The 16,503-nt window shown below is 39.3% G+C and overlaps 1 protein-coding gene across 1 annotated transcript in view; it reads left to right on the forward strand.

Annotated features, from left to right (window-relative positions):
- Window positions 1-16,503, forward strand: part of KIF4A (kinesin family member 4A) — a 128,250-nt gene that overhangs the window by 98,672 nt on the left and 13,075 nt on the right. Inside the window, exons 21-28 of the mRNA XM_019019439.4 lie at window positions 5,170-5,325; window positions 5,448-5,548; window positions 11,314-11,443; window positions 12,612-12,782; window positions 13,463-13,570; window positions 14,580-14,657; window positions 15,011-15,106; window positions 15,645-15,827. Of these exons, the coding sequence (XP_018874984.1) occupies window positions 5,170-5,325; window positions 5,448-5,548; window positions 11,314-11,443; window positions 12,612-12,782; window positions 13,463-13,570; window positions 14,580-14,657; window positions 15,011-15,106; window positions 15,645-15,827 (1,023 nt within the window). The remainder of the gene's footprint in view (window positions 1-5,169; window positions 5,326-5,447; window positions 5,549-11,313; window positions 11,444-12,611; window positions 12,783-13,462; window positions 13,571-14,579; window positions 14,658-15,010; window positions 15,107-15,644; window positions 15,828-16,503) is intronic.

A 16,503-nucleotide genomic window follows, 5' to 3' on the forward strand; every position in this document is an offset into this window, starting at 1 on the left:
AGTTCCTTTTTTTAGCTTGCGAAGTTTTTATTACGAATTGATGTTGGGTTTTTTCAGGAGCTTTTTTTTCTGTTTCTGTTGAGATGATCTGACTGTTGGTTGATTGGTCAGTTTTTATTCTGTTATATGGCAAATGGCACTGATTTTTCCCTAATTTATTCTGTCAAGGCATAACTGACATACAATAAAATAAACCCTTTTGTTGTATAGTTCTATGTGTTTTGACAACATGTACAGTTGTGTGACCACTACAACAATCAAGATACAGAATAGTTCTCTTATCCCCAGAAACTCCCCTATATCTCTTACAGCCAATTCCTCCCACAACCCTGGCCCTTGACAAACACTGATCTGTACTCTGTCATTATTGTTTTCCCTTTCCATCAGTGTCATAGAAATAGAAACATACAGTATGACTTCCTTCACTTAGCATAATTCGAGATTAATTTGTGTTGTTTGTGTATCTGTAGTTTGCGTGTTTTTGTTGTTGTTGTTGAGTAGTATTTCATTGTATGGATATACCACAGTTTGTTTATCCATTCACCTGTTGAAGGATATCTTAGGTTTTTCTTTTCCTTAGGTTTTGGCAATTACGAATAAAGCTGCTGTTAAAAACACATACACGTTTCTATGTAAACTAATTATTTCACTTGGGTAAATACCTAAGAGTGGGACTACTGGGTCATATGATAAGTATATGCTTAATTTGTAAGAAACTGCCAAATTGTTTATCCAGTTAGTTGTTTATTGCTGATATATAGAAATACAATTTATTTTTGTATATTAACTTTTATCTCATGCCTTTATTATTCTACTAGCTCTTTTATAGGTTTTTAGGATTTTCTATGTAGACTATCATGCTGTCTGTAAATACAATTTTATTTCTTCCTTTCTAATCTGTATGTCTATCATTTCTCCTACTTGCCCTATTGCATTGGTGAGAACCTTCAGGATGATGATGAATAGGAGTGGTGAGAATAGACATCCTTCTGTTCTTCCTGATCTTAGGGGGAAAGCATTCAGTCTTTCACCATTAAGTATATTAACTGTAGTTAATTTTTTTGAAATACTTTTTGTCTCTAGTTAGTTGATTTGGTGAATTATTTTGATTGATGTTCAAATATGGAACCAACCTTGCATTTCTTTTTTTTTTTCTTTCCAACTTTTACTAGGTTCAAGGATTACATGTGCAGGTTTGTTTTTACATGGGTAAATGGCATGTTGCAGGGGTTTCGTGTACAGATAATTTTGTCACACAGATAATCAGCATGATACCCAATAGGTAGTTTCTCAGTCCTCACCCTCCTCCCACCCTCCACCCTCAAGTAGGCCCTGGTGCCTATTGTTCCCTTCTTTCTGTCCATGTGTACTCAATGTTTAGCTCCCACTTAGAAGTGAGAACGTGTGGTATTTGATTTTCTGTTCCTGCATTAATTCTCTTAGGATAATAGCCTCCAGTTGCATTCATGTTACTACAAAGGATGTGATTTTGTTCTTTTTTTATGGCTGTGTAATATTCCATTCCAACCTTGCATTTCTTGGATAAACTCCATTTAATTATGATATATCATCCTTTTTATGTATTATTAAATTCAGTAATACATAAAAAAACTTGTTTAAATTTTTGTATCTGTGTTCATGAGGGATATTGGTGTGTAGTTTTTTGTAATACCTTGGTCTGGTTTTGATATCAAGGTAATACTGGCCTCAGAATGAGCTGGGAAGTGTAGTCGTTTCTCTTCAAATGTCTGGAAGATTTTGTGCAGAATTAATATTGTTTCTTTCTTAAAAATTTGATAGAATTCATCAGGAAAGCCATCTGTGGCTGGAGAGATTTATGTTTCTTGCTTAGTTTTGCTTTTTGGGGAGAGGGATGTTAAATAAAGTTTTAAAAATAGATATAGGATTGTTCAAAGTTATATGTTTCTCCTTGAGTAAGCTTTGGTAGTTTGTGTGTTTCAGAGAACTTGTCTGTTTCATCTAAGTTGTCAAATGTATTGGCATAAAGTTGTTCATCATATTCCCTTATCGTTCTAATATCTGTAAAATCTCAGCCAGGTGCGATTGTTTATGCCTGTAATATTGGCACTTAGAGAAGCTGAGATGGGAGGATCACTTGAGCCCAGGAATTCGAGACCAGCCTGGGCAACATAGCAAGAACACATCTCTATTTTTTTTAAATTAAAATTTAAAAAATCTGTAATGATGTCATCTATCTCATTCCTGTTTGTATGTTTTCTCCTTTTTCTCAATCAGTCCAACTAGAGGTTTATCAAAGAACCAACTCATTCTTATAATGGGTAAAATGGTAATTTTTATGTTATATATATTTTACCACAATAAAAAAATTCAAAACAACTCCCAATTCATTAATTTCCACTCTGATCTTATAATAGTAATAATAATTATAATAATTATTATTATTATTTTGAGACGGAGTCTCACTCTGTCACCCAGGCTGGAGTGCAGTGGCGTGATCTTGGCTCACTGCAAGCTCCGCCTCCTGGATCTTATTTTTTTTTTACTTCTGCATACTTTGGATTTATTTTGGTCTTCTTTTTTTACTTAAGGAAGAAGCTAAGGTCATTGATTTCTTTCTTTTCTAATATAGGCATTCAGTGCTATAAGTTTCCCCTTAAGTATTCCTTTAACAACATCCCACAAATTTTCATAATGTTATATTTTCACTTTCATTCAATTCAAAATACATTCTAATTTTCTTATTGATTTTTTTCTTTGACCCATGGGTTATTTAGAAGTGTTATGTAGTTTCCAAATGTTTGGGGATTTTTCCAAATGTCTTTTTGTTATTGATTTCCAATTTAATTCTAATATGGTCAGAGAACATACTTCATATGACTTGAATCCTTTTGAACTTATTGAGACTTATTTTATGGCCCAGAGTATGATCAATCTTAGTAAATGTTCTATGTGTACTTGAGAAGAATGGGTATTCTGCTGTTGTTGGATGGAGTATCTATAAATGTCAATCATGTCAATTTGATTGATTGTGCTGTTAACATCTATTGTGTCCTTGCTGATTTTCTGCATACTCGTCCTATCAATTATTGAGAAATAGGTATTGAAATCACCAACTATAATTATGGATTTTTTCCTTAGATTTCTACATTTAGGATTAATTGATCCCTGTATTATTATGAAATGGACTTCTTTATTCTTGGTAATATTCTTTGTTCTTTGTTCTAATATCTACTTTGTATGATATTACTGTAGCCCCTCCAACTTTCTTTTTATTAATGTTAGTATGTTGTTTTTTTTTTTTGGTCATGGTGTATTTAATGTTAACCTATTTGTGCCTTCATTTTTAAGGTGTGTTTCTTTTCTTTTCTCTTTCTTTCTTTCTTTCTTTCTTTTTTTTTTTTTGACAAGATCTTGCTCTGTCGCCCAGGCTGAAGTGCAGTAGCACAGTCACAGCTCACTGTAGCCTTAACCTCTTGGGCTCAAATGATTCTACTACTTCATCCTCCCAAGTAGCTCAGATTACAGGCACATGCCACTACGCCTGGCTAATTTTTGTATTTTTTGTAGAGATGGGGTTTCAACATGTTGCTCAGGCTGGTCTCAAACTCCTGGGGTCAAGTGATCCACCTGCCTCAGCCTCCCAAAGTGCTGGGATTACAGGTGTGAGCTACCGCACCCAGCCAAGGTGTGGTTCTTATAGGCAGCATATATTTGGGTCTAGCTTTTTTTTTTTTTTCCATAGACAGGATCTCACTCTGTTACCCAGGCTGGAGTGCAGTGGCGTGACCATAGTTCACTGTAACCTCGAATACCTGGACTCAAGTGATTCTCCCATCTCAGTCTCCCGACTAGCTGAGACTACATTCATATACCACCATACCTGGCTAATTTTTCTATTTTTTGTAGAGACAGGGTCTCACTATGTTGCTCAGGCTGGTCTTGAACTATGGGCCCGAAGTGATCCTCCCAAAGTGCTGGGACTACAGGTGTGAGCCACTGTGCCCAGCCATGTCTAGCTTTTTTAATCCAATCTGAAAATCTCTGCAACTTAATTGGGGTGTTTAGACCATTTACATTTAATGTGATTATTGATACAGGTAGGTTTGAGCTATCATCTTGCTATTTGTTTTCTATTGTGTCATCTGTTCTTCATTTTCTTTTTCCCTGCTTTTTCCTTTTTTGGATCAGTTGAACATTTTTATGATTTATATTATCTTTGTTTACTTGTACATGATTTTGTTTCATGTATTTTGGTGCTTTGTTATTAGGGACGTAAACATTAAGGATTATATTCTATTGAACAATCGGCTCCTTTATCATGAATCCTTTTTATCCCTAGTTTTATTTTTTGATAGGAATTCTACTTCATCTGATTCTAATATAATCACTCCGGCTTTCTTTTGATTACTATTAGCATGGTATACCTTCATTAAAAGCAGAAATATTCTCAGGGATAGTTACTGTTTTAAAAAGTGAATTTTGGCTGGGCATGGTGGCTCACACCTGTAATCCCAGCACTTTGGGAGGCCAAGGTGGGTGGATCACTTGAGGCCAGCAGTTCAAGACCAGCCCAGCCAACATGGTGAAACCCCATCTGTACTAAAAATACAAAAATTAGCCAGGCGTGGTGGCGCGTGCTTGTAATCCCAGCTACTTGGGTGGCTGAGGCACAAGAATTGCTTGAACCTGGAAGGTGGAGGTTGCAGTGAGCTGAGATCACGCCACTGCACTCCAGCCTGGGCGCCAGAGCGACACCCTGTCTAAATAAATAAATAAAAAGTGAATTTACTGAATTTTGTTTCCTTTTTTAAAATCCCGTTCATCTACTTTAAAAATTAAAAATGGATATTTATTTATTAAATAGAATAGATCATAAAATATTCAATTTTTTATTATGTTAAGGGCAAAGAAAAAAAATGAAGAAAATAAAGAACAGGGCACATAGAAATACTAGGAATCTGGAGAAAGATTTTCTGGAGAAAGCCTCTTTCTTGTGACCTTTTGGCATGTTGCTGTTAAAGGCTCTTCGAGAGGTACTGACATTTTTGGTAAGTGTAGGTATGAATGGATATCACACTTGTAGTTACTTGGGCTCTGGTCCAAATGAAGTTAAGTCTGGAGCTGAATCTAGCCCATGAGCTAGTGATTCCTCATCCCTAACACAGACATCACTGATTTCTCTTCCAGAACTGGCTTGGAAACGAAATTGAGGTTATGGTCAGTACTGAGGAAGCCAAACGCCATCTGAATGACCTCCTTGAAGATAGAAAGATCCTGGCTCAAGATGTGGCTCAACTCAAAGAAAAAAAGGAATCTGGGGAGAATCCACCTCCTAAACTCCGGGTAAGTACGCTTATGAAAAAATGTTGCCAATAATCAGACTCTACATTCCCCAGAAATCCTCATAGCTTTGGAGGATTACTTTCCTTTTAGTATTTCACCCTTGTTCTCACTATTATTTACAGAGGCGTACATTCTCCCTTACTGAAGTGCGTGGTCAAGTTTCGGAGTCAGAAGATTCTATTACAAAGCAGATTGAAAGCCTAGAGACTGAAATGGAATTCAGGTAACAGGGACTATCTCTAAGCCATTATAAAAATTTATGCCTGGAATCAAAAATTGAACCTATTAATCTAGTGATTCAAAAGCCTTGTGATGGTGGAAAAACACGAGAAAATAACAATTTTTTTTAAACCAGACACTGTACTAGGTATCTTAGATACATTTTCTTATTCAATCCCTTTGATGCCTTATGAGGTAAGTATCATTCTTCTCATGTTAGAGATCTAAAATTAACTTGGTCATATGGAAGTGGGTTATCAGAACTTATTAACATTAGTGTCACTGAAGTTGGTATACAACCCCCTCGCTGCTAAATTTGACTGGCTTTTTAATAAATAACTGGTTAATTGGTTAATTTTTAAAAGGAAATTCAGCAATCTTAAGAAATTTGCCAAAGGTAATTAACTGGCTAACAAACAACAGAGCTGGGATTCAAAACACTCTAATTCCAAAGCCCATGCTTTTTACAATACAGCACAATTTTTTCTCTTTATTTTTTTAACTGATAACTAGAGAGTCAGGCACCATAATTTTTGATGCAGTAGTGTCTCTAAGATGTAGAACCAATAACAGAATTTTAGAGGAACCAAAGAAATGATAATAGAAGAGCAACAACACAGAAGGTGAACTTTAGAGATCATCAAGAAAATAGCTCTAACATGGTAAGTAAAGTTGTCATGAGCATTAAATGAAATTAGTAAAGTGCATAACAGTACTTAGCATATTAGAAGTGCTCAATGGGCCAGGCGCAGTGGCTCATGCCTGTAATCCCAGCATTTTAGGAGGCTGAGGCGGGTGGATCGCCTGAGGCCAGGAATTCAAGACCAGCCTGGCCAACATGGTGAAACCCTGTCTCTACTAAAAATACAAAAGAAATAAGGTGGGCATGGTGGCAGGCACCTGTAATCCCAGCTACTCGGGAGGCTGAGGCAGGAGAATCGCTTGAACCCGGGAGGCAGAAGTTGCAGTGAGCCGAGATTGCGCCATTGCACTCCAGCCTGGGCGATAGAGCAAGACTCCAACTCAAAAAAGTAAAAAAATGGCCAGGCACGGTGGCTCTCGCCTGTAATCCCAGCACTTTGGGAGGCCAAGGCAGGCAGATCACGAGGTCAGGAGATCGAGACCATCCTGGCTAACACAGTGAAACCCCATCTCTACTAAAAATACAAAAAATTAGCCAGGCGTGGTGGCACACGCCTGTAGTCCCAGCTACTCGGGAGGCTGAGGCAGGAGAATCACTTGAACGCAGGAGGCGGAGGTTGCAGTGAGCCGAGATCGTGCCACTGCGCTCCTGGGCGACAGAGTGAGATTCTGTCTCAAAAATGAAAGGCAGGCAGACAGAAAGAAAGGAAAGGAAAGGAAGGAAAAAGAAAGAGAAAAGAAAGAAAAGAAAAAGAAGGAATAGAAGTGCTCAGTGAAGGCCGCACTTTCTCAGGACCTCTTGAGACTGTGTTCACTGTGCCGTGGTCACTTGTATTGGCTCTAAAAAGTAAAAAGAAAAAGAAGTGGTCAATGAATGTTCTTCTGTCCCTCATCTCCTAGCTCTAGACCAGAAATTATGCTACACAGGCTCTTCTAATCATGATTATTTTAAGCAGTTTATGAAATCTAGAAGGAACAGAACCTTGACAGAGATTTTATCGTGTTTTAGGATAATAGAACCTTGGGATCATTTAATCTGGTTTTAGCAATACATACTAACTTTATCTTGGGATACATCTATAAATCACTCAACCTTTGAGTTCCTGCTTTGTGCTACACTGGATGCAGTTGGGATATACAGAAAAAATAGATGACATTGCCCTTGCTCTCAGGTGGAAATAGTATCATTACTCACACTGGTGTCCTGGAATCATTTGCTAAAATTTCAAGAATGTTGTAAAACCGTTGTTAGTTTACAATTGATTATGGTGAGAATTTTTACACCACAGAAACTGACAAAAGTTACAAATCAGGGATGGGGTTTTTGTTTGTTTGTTTGTTTGTTTTTGTTTTATGTTTGTTTGTTTTGAGACAGAGTCTCACTCTTGCCCAGGCTGCAGTACAATGGCGTGATCTTGGCTCACTGCAGCCTCTGCCTCCCGGGTTCAAGTGATTCTCATGTCTCAGCCTCCCAAGTAGCTGGAATTACAGGCACATGGCACCATGCCTCGCTAATTTTTGTATTTTTAGTAGAGACAGGGTTTCACCATGTTGGCCAGGGTGGTCTCGAACTCCTGGCCTCAAGCGATCGGCCTGCCTTGGCCTCCCAAAGTTCCAGGATTGCAGGCGTGAGCCATTGTGCCCAGCCAAGGGCTGGCTTTTTAAGTGCTGGTTGTTAAAAAATTTACCTACATACCATATGCGTAAGTAAATGATTATGTAAATGTAGGGCTGGTGCCAAGTAGAAGGAATTAGAGGTGAGCTTAGGAGAATTTTTTTAGAACTGATGAGACTTAAACTAAATTTTGGAATAGATAAGGGACACGAATTGTCAGAGAAGACAGGAAAGGGCCAATGATAGGTGACAACTCTGAAGTGTTGTGCCCCACCTCTTCCAGAAGCCTTCCCTGACTTTTTAATCCCTCACTAATCTTCCTTGTTCTCTAAACTCTTTCAGAACTTATGATACTCAATTATGACATACTGCTGACATGTTATCTTTATGTTTATTGTTTTATGTTTATTAATTTTGTCATTCTAAAGACAGACTGTAAGCTTGTTGAAGGAAAGGACTCTACATTAGACCAGGGTTTTCAAAGTGTGGGCCGCAGATTACTGGGGAGCTCATGAGCCAGTGATCAAAACTATTTTCATAATAATATTAAGGCATTATTTGCCTTTTTTGCTACATTGGAATTTGCACTGAAAATGCAAAAGCCATAGTGGGCTAAAGTGCTGACACCCTAGGCTGAATGAAAGCAGTGGCACCAACCTGAACTAATAGTCATTGTATGCTTCACCACTATATACTCTCAGGTTTTAAAAAAACAAGCCAGTCTTAGTTAAGAGTGGTGTTGCGAAAGCAGTAAAAGTTGTTGATTTTACTAAATCTGGACCCTGGAGTTCATGTCTGTGTTACATCCTGTGTGACGAAACAGGAAGAACACAGAAAGCACTTCTACTGCATGCTGAATATGATGGTCGTCTCAAGAAAAGCACTGCGATTGTTTGAGGTGTGAGCTCAATAGGCCTCTTTTTTCATGGGACATCATTTTTACTTAAATGAACAACTGACAGACAAACTGTGGTTATTAAGACTTGGTTACTTGGCAGACATTTTCTCAAAAAGAATAGAGCGAGCCTGTTGCTTTAAGGAAAACAGCTGACAGTGTTTGTTACCTAAGACAAAATGTGAGCTTTCAAGCAAAATTTGGATTTGGAAAACTTGTATCTGCCACTGTGAACTTGACAGTTTTTCATAACTTTTCTGATAAGACCAGTAGTGATATTAACAAGTGTGATTTTAAAAATATATATTTTATAGAATGAAATGTGTTAACATTTGGAAGATCTGCATGACTCTGGAGTAATACTGTCCAAATGGCACTTTATAGAATGATGTATTCGTAAATGAGCCATTCAGATTGCAAGATAGACTGATGAATTTTAATATGAGAGAATACAAAAAAGTTTATGGAAATCATCATTCTCAGTAAACTATCGCAAGGACAAAAAACCAAACACCGCATGTTCTCACTCAGAGGTGGGAACTGAACAATGAGAACACATGGACAGAAGAAGAGGAACATCACCCTCTGGGGACTGTTGTGGGGTGGGGGGAGGGGGGAGGGATAGCATTAGGAGATATACCTAATGCTAAATGACGAGTTAATGGGTGCAGCACACCACATGGCACATATATACATATGTAACCTGCACATTGTGCATATGTACCCTAAAACTTAAAGTATAATAATAATAAAATAAAAACAACAACAACAACAACAAAACAACAAAGTTTATTAATAAGTTTCAGATTCAACATTGCAACTAACTCTTAAGGAGGTACCGCTTGTTGAGTTTTAGTGTAGTCTCAAAGAAGACTATTTGCAGTTATCTGAAAAGGCTATTAAAATACTCCTTTTCCCATCTGCATATTCATGTGAGGCCAGATTGTCTTCATTTACATCAACTAGAACAACATGTCACAAAAGATTGCATACAGAGGGAGACATAAGAATCCAGCTGTCTTCAACTAAGCCAGACATTACAGAGATTTGCAAAAGTGTAAAATGATTCCTTTTCTTACTATTTATTATCTCAGAAAATGCTACTTTTCAGAAAATATGTAATGTATAATAGGTTTATGTTTTTGTTTCTGTTTTTGTTTTTTTGACAGAGTCTCACTCTGTCACCCAAGCTGGAGTGCAATGACGTGATCTCGGCTCACTGCAACCTCCACCTCTTGGGTTCAAGCAATTCTCCTGCCTCAGCCTCCCAAGTAGCTGGGATTACAGGCACCTGCCACCAGGCCCAGCTAATTTTTTGTATTTTTAGTAGATACGGGGTTTCACCATGTTGGCCAGGCTGGTCTCGCTCCTGACCTCAGGTGATCCACCTGCCTTAGCCTCCCAAAGTGCTGGGATTACAGGAGTGAGCCACTGCGCCCCGCCAATAGGTTTATGATTTTTTTTTTTTTTTTTGAGATGGAGTCTTGCTCTGTCGCCAGGCTGGAGTGCAGTGGCACAATCTCAGCTCGCTGCAACCTCCGACTTGCTGGTTCAAGCAATTCTCCTGTCTCAGCCTCCCGAGTAGCTGGAATTACAGGCACATGCCACCACCCCCAACTAATTTTTGTATTTTTAGTAGAGGCAGGGTTTCACCATGTTGGCCAGGATGGTCTCGATCTCCTGACCTCATAATTTGCCCGCCTCGGCCTCCCAAAGTGCTGGGATTACAGGTGTGAGCCACTGCGCCCGGCTAAAATTTTTTTCAGTTGTACTTTCTAATACTATAAATCTCTATAGGTATAACACATGTGAACAGAATGTCCTAGATGTCTTCAATAATTTTTAAGGGTGTAAAGGGGTCCTGAAACCCCAAAATTTGAGAACTACAGTCTTAGATTATTTTCATACCCATCTTCCTTATAGTACCAAACTTATCACTGCATATGAAGCACATGCTGGTATACTCTTTCTCACTAGACACAGAAGAAATTGGAGAAGAAAGCTATTAATGAAACTGAAATACTGTGTAGACTTTGGTCTAGGACATACTTGATCAGAAAGTACCCGGAAGCTATAACCAGGGTCAGAATATCTAGTCTTCTTAGAAACTTCTCGGTCTTGTGGCAGGCACATCAAGATAACCTCTCACAATGCCAGCCATGGGTATCATTTTGGTACTTGATTGTAGTAAAGAGCATATCTACCTGTTCTTTTGAGCTTTTTCCTTCAAGTCTCCAACCTGAATCTTATCCTTGCATGGGTGGACCATCATGTCACAGTCTGAGCTTATATGGCCTCAAGACAAAGTAACATATTATACTTAATCCACTACAACAAAAGCCTTACTGTGATAAGTCTTTCCAAGTCCCACTTTATGACCCATTTATTTCAACCAATATTTAATGGAATAAAACCATTTAAATAGTCTCTTAGAGTCCCTTTGTTACAAGATTTGCGATACTATGTAAAATCCTAACCAGATGACTCAAACATTATTTAAATGATATTTAACTGATAGCTCCATCCATAAAATTATTTGAAGTTTCTCCTCAGAGCTCTTCCCCCTTCTTGATGTTCAGGCTACTTGCAATAAGGCTTACTGTTTCTTTCCCTGAAGGAGTGCTCAGATTGCTGACCTACAGCAGAAGCTGCTGGATGCAGAAAGTGAAGACAGACCAAAACAACGCTGGGAGAATATTGCCACCATTCTGGAAGCCAAGTGTGCCCTGAAATATTTGATTGGAGAGGTAAACATCACTCTAACCAGCAGTTAGGAGGCTGGCTGTGTAGGTTGAAATGGGATGTTAGCCTTGAAATATTGTCAAAGTGTTATTGCCACTTTTCATGGTAGAAACCCTAATAACACTAACATTAGAGAGTTTAGTAGATAAAGGTTGGTGTAAGCAAGTACAGGCCAGTCACTTACAAAAATATAATACGACTCACAAATTGATGCCCGTTGTGACTGGCCTATAGCAAGTGCTGAATGCGTGTTAGCTGTTGTTATTAGGAAAGACCAGAATGCCATAGTGGGTCACTGGCTAAACATCAACTGTTATACTGTACTACTTTTTAAAACCCCTATGAGATGTATATTCAAAAATTTAAGATCCAGTCTAGAAAAGGGAAAACCTAAGCATCTTTTGACATATAAAGATTCATTTTAGGGAAAAGCCATCTTTGCTGACCTTAAAATGATATGTCACCTTACATTGTCACAAGAGGAATGAAAATTGATTGCCTCTGGTGATTGAAGCATTTTCACTCAAGACAAGCATACAAACTCCAAACTCACAAGTTTAAACAATGCTACCCTTTATACATTTTTGTGTTAGCTTAGCAGATTTGTTCTACTAAGGAAATCTTGATCAGTCTTGTGAACACTGGTACTTACGATGTTCACCATCTGGGCTAGTAGTGAATGTAAAACTAGGCCAGTGTAGGATATGTAGCCTGAAGAGCCAGATCTGCAGTCTCAGTCTACAAGTTCTAACATGTGAATATAGACATTCTGAAATGGGACATAATTGGCCATAAGGGTGTGTCCTGTGGATTTTGCTTAAAAATTAAGGAAGAACTTCTTAAATATCAGAATTTGTAATTGTCAGATACTATTCGGGTTAGGTTTATTCTTGCCTTGAGGCAGAGCAAGAAATAAAATGGCCTTAGCGGTGGCTTCTAGCCCCAAGATACATGTCTCAGCAGAAATGTGGACTCTTGGCCTGGGAATAGAACAATAGTATATTTACTATTCAATGTTGGAATCCATATGACATGAAAAAATAAGAATAGACTTGAACATGGAGGAATTTTTCTCAGACCCTTTCAAGAAAGCTGACATTATCCTGCCTGTTGAAAGGGGGAAAGAAAGGTGGTCATTCTTCAAATAAACTTATCTTCTTTTATTCCTTCCAGCTGGTCTCCTCCAAAATACAGGTCAGCAAACTTGAAAGCAGCCTGAAACAGAGCAAGACCAGCTGTGCTGACATGCAGAAGATGCTGTTTGAGGAACGAAATCATTTTGCCGAGATAGAGACAGAGTTACAAGCTGAGCTGGTCAGAATGGAGCAACAGCACCAAGAGAAGGTAAACTCTAGCAAGTCAAGAAGCTATACTGTGAAACTATCATTGCCTTGTATTGTTAGTTTTAAAAAAAAAAGTGGGGATATGAAATTTCTTTCAAAAGTCCACGTGGCCTTTTCTAAATTTTGCAAATAAGAAGAAACCTGAAGCAGAGATGTGACTTGTCTAACTTTATACATACCAGTGACAATGGCTCTGGGTTTCCAACTTAAATATGAATATTAACAATATTAACATGCTGAGAAACAGGCCCAGCGTGGTGGCTCGTGCCTGTAATCCCAGCACTTTGGGAGGCCAAGGCAGGCAGATTGCTTGAGTCCAGGAGAGTGAAACCCCATCTCTACAAAAAATTACAGGAAATTAGCTGAGTGTGATGGTGTGCACCTGTGATCCCAGCCACTCATAAGGCTGAAGTGGGAGAATCGCTTGAACCCATGAGGCAGAGGTTGCTGTGAGCCATGATCGTGCCATTGCACTCCAGCCTGGGCAACAGAAAGAAAAAAAAAACTATGCTGAGAAACATCCATGCTGTACTTACTACTTCATGCCATGACAGCAAATGAGAACAGTTTACTTCTAAATCACAAGACAGCAGTCACCTGGATCACTGCTTGAACTAAGTCAAAATTTCTTTTTCCCCTTGGTACCTTTGTTACCACCCATTGGGTCGTGTCTTTCTCTAGGTGCTGTACCTTCTCAGCCAGCTGCAGCAAAGCCAAATGGCAGAGAAGCAGTTAGAGGAATCAGTCAGTGAAAAGGAACAGCAGCTGCTGAGCACACTGAAGTGTCAGGTATGATCACGAGGGAGAGGTCTCCAGAGATGAGTTTCACAGTACTGACTGAGAATCTTGTCTCATTTAGACCCTTGTACTTGCAGCAGAGAGTAATTAACTACTGGAAAAAGTATTTATAATGGTAGCCTCTACTGCCTTTAGGCCCTATTTGATCAGGTTAGGGGTGCTTAGAGTGTAGCCATATATAGGAATAACCTCATTTTGGGTACCAAAATGGCAGCACATACTCCATATCAGACTCTGAGGCCTTGTGGTTCTTGGCCTCAACCCTGAGCTCTAAAGAGTTGAGGAAGTGAAATCATCCAGTAGTTACTTAGAATCCTAGGGCCATTCAAATGGTATGAAGAGCTTGTTCTTCTGTGCTGAGACCTGACATATTTGTAAAATGCCTGGGGTCTGAATTTCTTCCAGAGGCTAGAAACACCACACCCTTTAGTAGCATGTTGTAGCACTATTTTAGTCTAACTTAGAATCTTTTTCCTGAACCACCAGTCTGTAGGGTTTCCTTGGCACCTTCCATCTAAGACATAAGCAAACTAGTTAAGGTTGTATGCATGAATCTGGGTGTCTTAGGTGCCAGGTAGTTCAGTCAGACTTACTAAAGTAGCAAGTAAACTGCCTAGTCTGTGTTGAGAAGGGTAAAGAGAAGCATCTATAGACTTCAAGAAAATAGAGCTAAGTTTCTGCGGGTTTCTTAATCAGCATCCGAATGTGAATAAGGGATATGAAGCTAAGGAATGGAAAAGAATAAGGAAGGCTTGTCGGGCAGAGTCCATGGTTCTTATGAATGTGGTCAGAGCTGCTGGGGAGCATTGGAATGGAAGTGGCATTCAGGGCACCTAGGAACTGGGAATCAGACATTTTTCTGGGTGCCAATGCCTGCTGTGCAAAAACCATCTGCTGCCAGCAACTTGGCAGCAGTATGTTTTCATCTATGTGAGTTGTTTGGTAACCCACATGTAGTGCCCAAAATAACCCCATATATCACTGCACTATCTGGAAATAGGATGAAGAACTTGAGAAAATGCGAGAAGTGTGTGAGCAAAATCAGCAGCTTCTCCGAGAGAATGAAATCATCAAGCAGGTAATACAGTTTCCCACCCACTTGATAAGCCCTAAGAGACCCCATTGCTACTGAGGCCAGCTCTTGGGACCAACCCCCATTGTGGTGACTTGGCTTTATTTCATGAGGTCTACATTTAGTTTCCATGTGACATATGCATTTCAAAGTGGAATAAACATAAGTTTTTAAATTTGCCATTTTCTGAATCTAATATTGTTGATATTGGAAAGTGGGAGTCAACGTATTCTACTATAATCCTGCATCACTTTACTATGGTTTAACATTAAGCTAGCCTAGGTCTGGTATCTGTTTTAGCCATGAACACTCCCAGAAGCTGCCCTGCATTATATACTTTGTCTCTTCTTTTCAAATAGAAACTGACCCTCCTCCAGGTAGCCAGCAGACAGAAACATCTTCCTAAGGATACCCTTCTATCTCCAGACTCTTCTTTTGAATATGTCCCACCTAAGGTAAAATGATCAGTGCCTGTGATACCTTTGCACAGCTTAGGTTTGCGGTGAGTGTGCTAAAATTGCCCTTTATAAGAGGTTGACAGTTAAAATTCCCAAATTCTAGCATCTCACTTTTCTTTGGAGTCCCAGATAAAACTACAGTTCAATCCTAAGGAAAGTAGGCATTCTTACTCCTCAGAAGGCTGACTTTGGGCCATGGACAGGCATTACCTAACACAACTGAGGAGGAGGAACAGGAGAAAAGAGCAATAATGTTCAGCTGTCCATCCAAAGATACTTATCTCATCATATCATGAGTTTCCCTTTCCTCCCTCAGATTGGTCAGCCTCCAATTTCACTGCCTTCAAAGACTCTGCAAAGCCAAAGGCTAAAGCAGAATTTCTTCTGATTGGTAAAGCCAAGTGGGGTGGATTTGAGAGAGTCTGAAATCTTTGCTCTGAGAATATAGCTGGCAACAGCTACTGGGAAGATATGATGCATATATAGTTTTTAATTTTTATTAAATAACTAAACTATTCCAAACCTTTTTTCTTAGCCAAAACCTTCTCGTGTTAAAGAAAAGTTCCTGGAGCAAAGCATGGACATCGAGGATCTAAAATATTGTTCAGAGCATTCTGTGAATGAGCATGAGGATGGTGATGGTGATGATGATGAGGGGGATGACGAGGAATGGAAGCCAACAAAATTAGTTAAGGTGTCCAGGAAGAACATCCAAGGGGTAGGAGCCAGCTCTTCAACTTTTTTTTTTTGTTTTGTTGTTGTTTTTGGAGACAGAGTCTCACTCTGTCGCCCAGGCTGGAGTACAGTGGTGCATTCTCGGCTCACTGCAACCTCTGCCTCCCAAGTTCAAGTAATTCTCGTGTCTCAGCCTCCTGAGTACCTGGGATCACAGGCGTGTGCCACCACACCCAGTTAATTTTGTATTTTTAGTACAGACAGGGTTTCACCGTGTTGGCCAGGCCAGTCTCGAACTCCTGGCCTCAAGCAATCTGCCTGTCTCGGTCTCCCAAAATGCTAGGATTACAGGTGTGAGCCACCGTGCCCGGCCTAGCTCTTCAACTTTGTCAGGGGTTCTAATTCTTAGTATTCATTCACTGCCACTGGGATAGTTTTCTGAATCTAGGAATGTGTTGGCCCCATACCCTTTAGCTATCATTTAGAGGCACTGACTCCACTAAAGGGGGGCTTGTTGGGCCATCTTTGTGTAGAACCTGGGGCTAGTACAGAGGGCTGCTTGAGTGCACAAGTTGGCTCTCTTCTTGTTTTCAGGTTCTTATCAATTTGAATAGGTAATGTTCCATACCATTTCATTGAAGCTGATCCCAAAATGATCATAACAATTCTTCATGTTTTTATAGCACTTTACAGTTTATAAACCATTCTCATATATATTA

This window comes from Gorilla gorilla, chromosome X (assembly GCF_029281585.2).
Source record: "Gorilla gorilla gorilla isolate KB3781 chromosome X, NHGRI_mGorGor1-v2.1_pri, whole genome shotgun sequence".
In the NCBI taxonomy this organism is placed as follows: domain Eukaryota; kingdom Metazoa; phylum Chordata; class Mammalia; order Primates; family Hominidae; genus Gorilla; species Gorilla gorilla.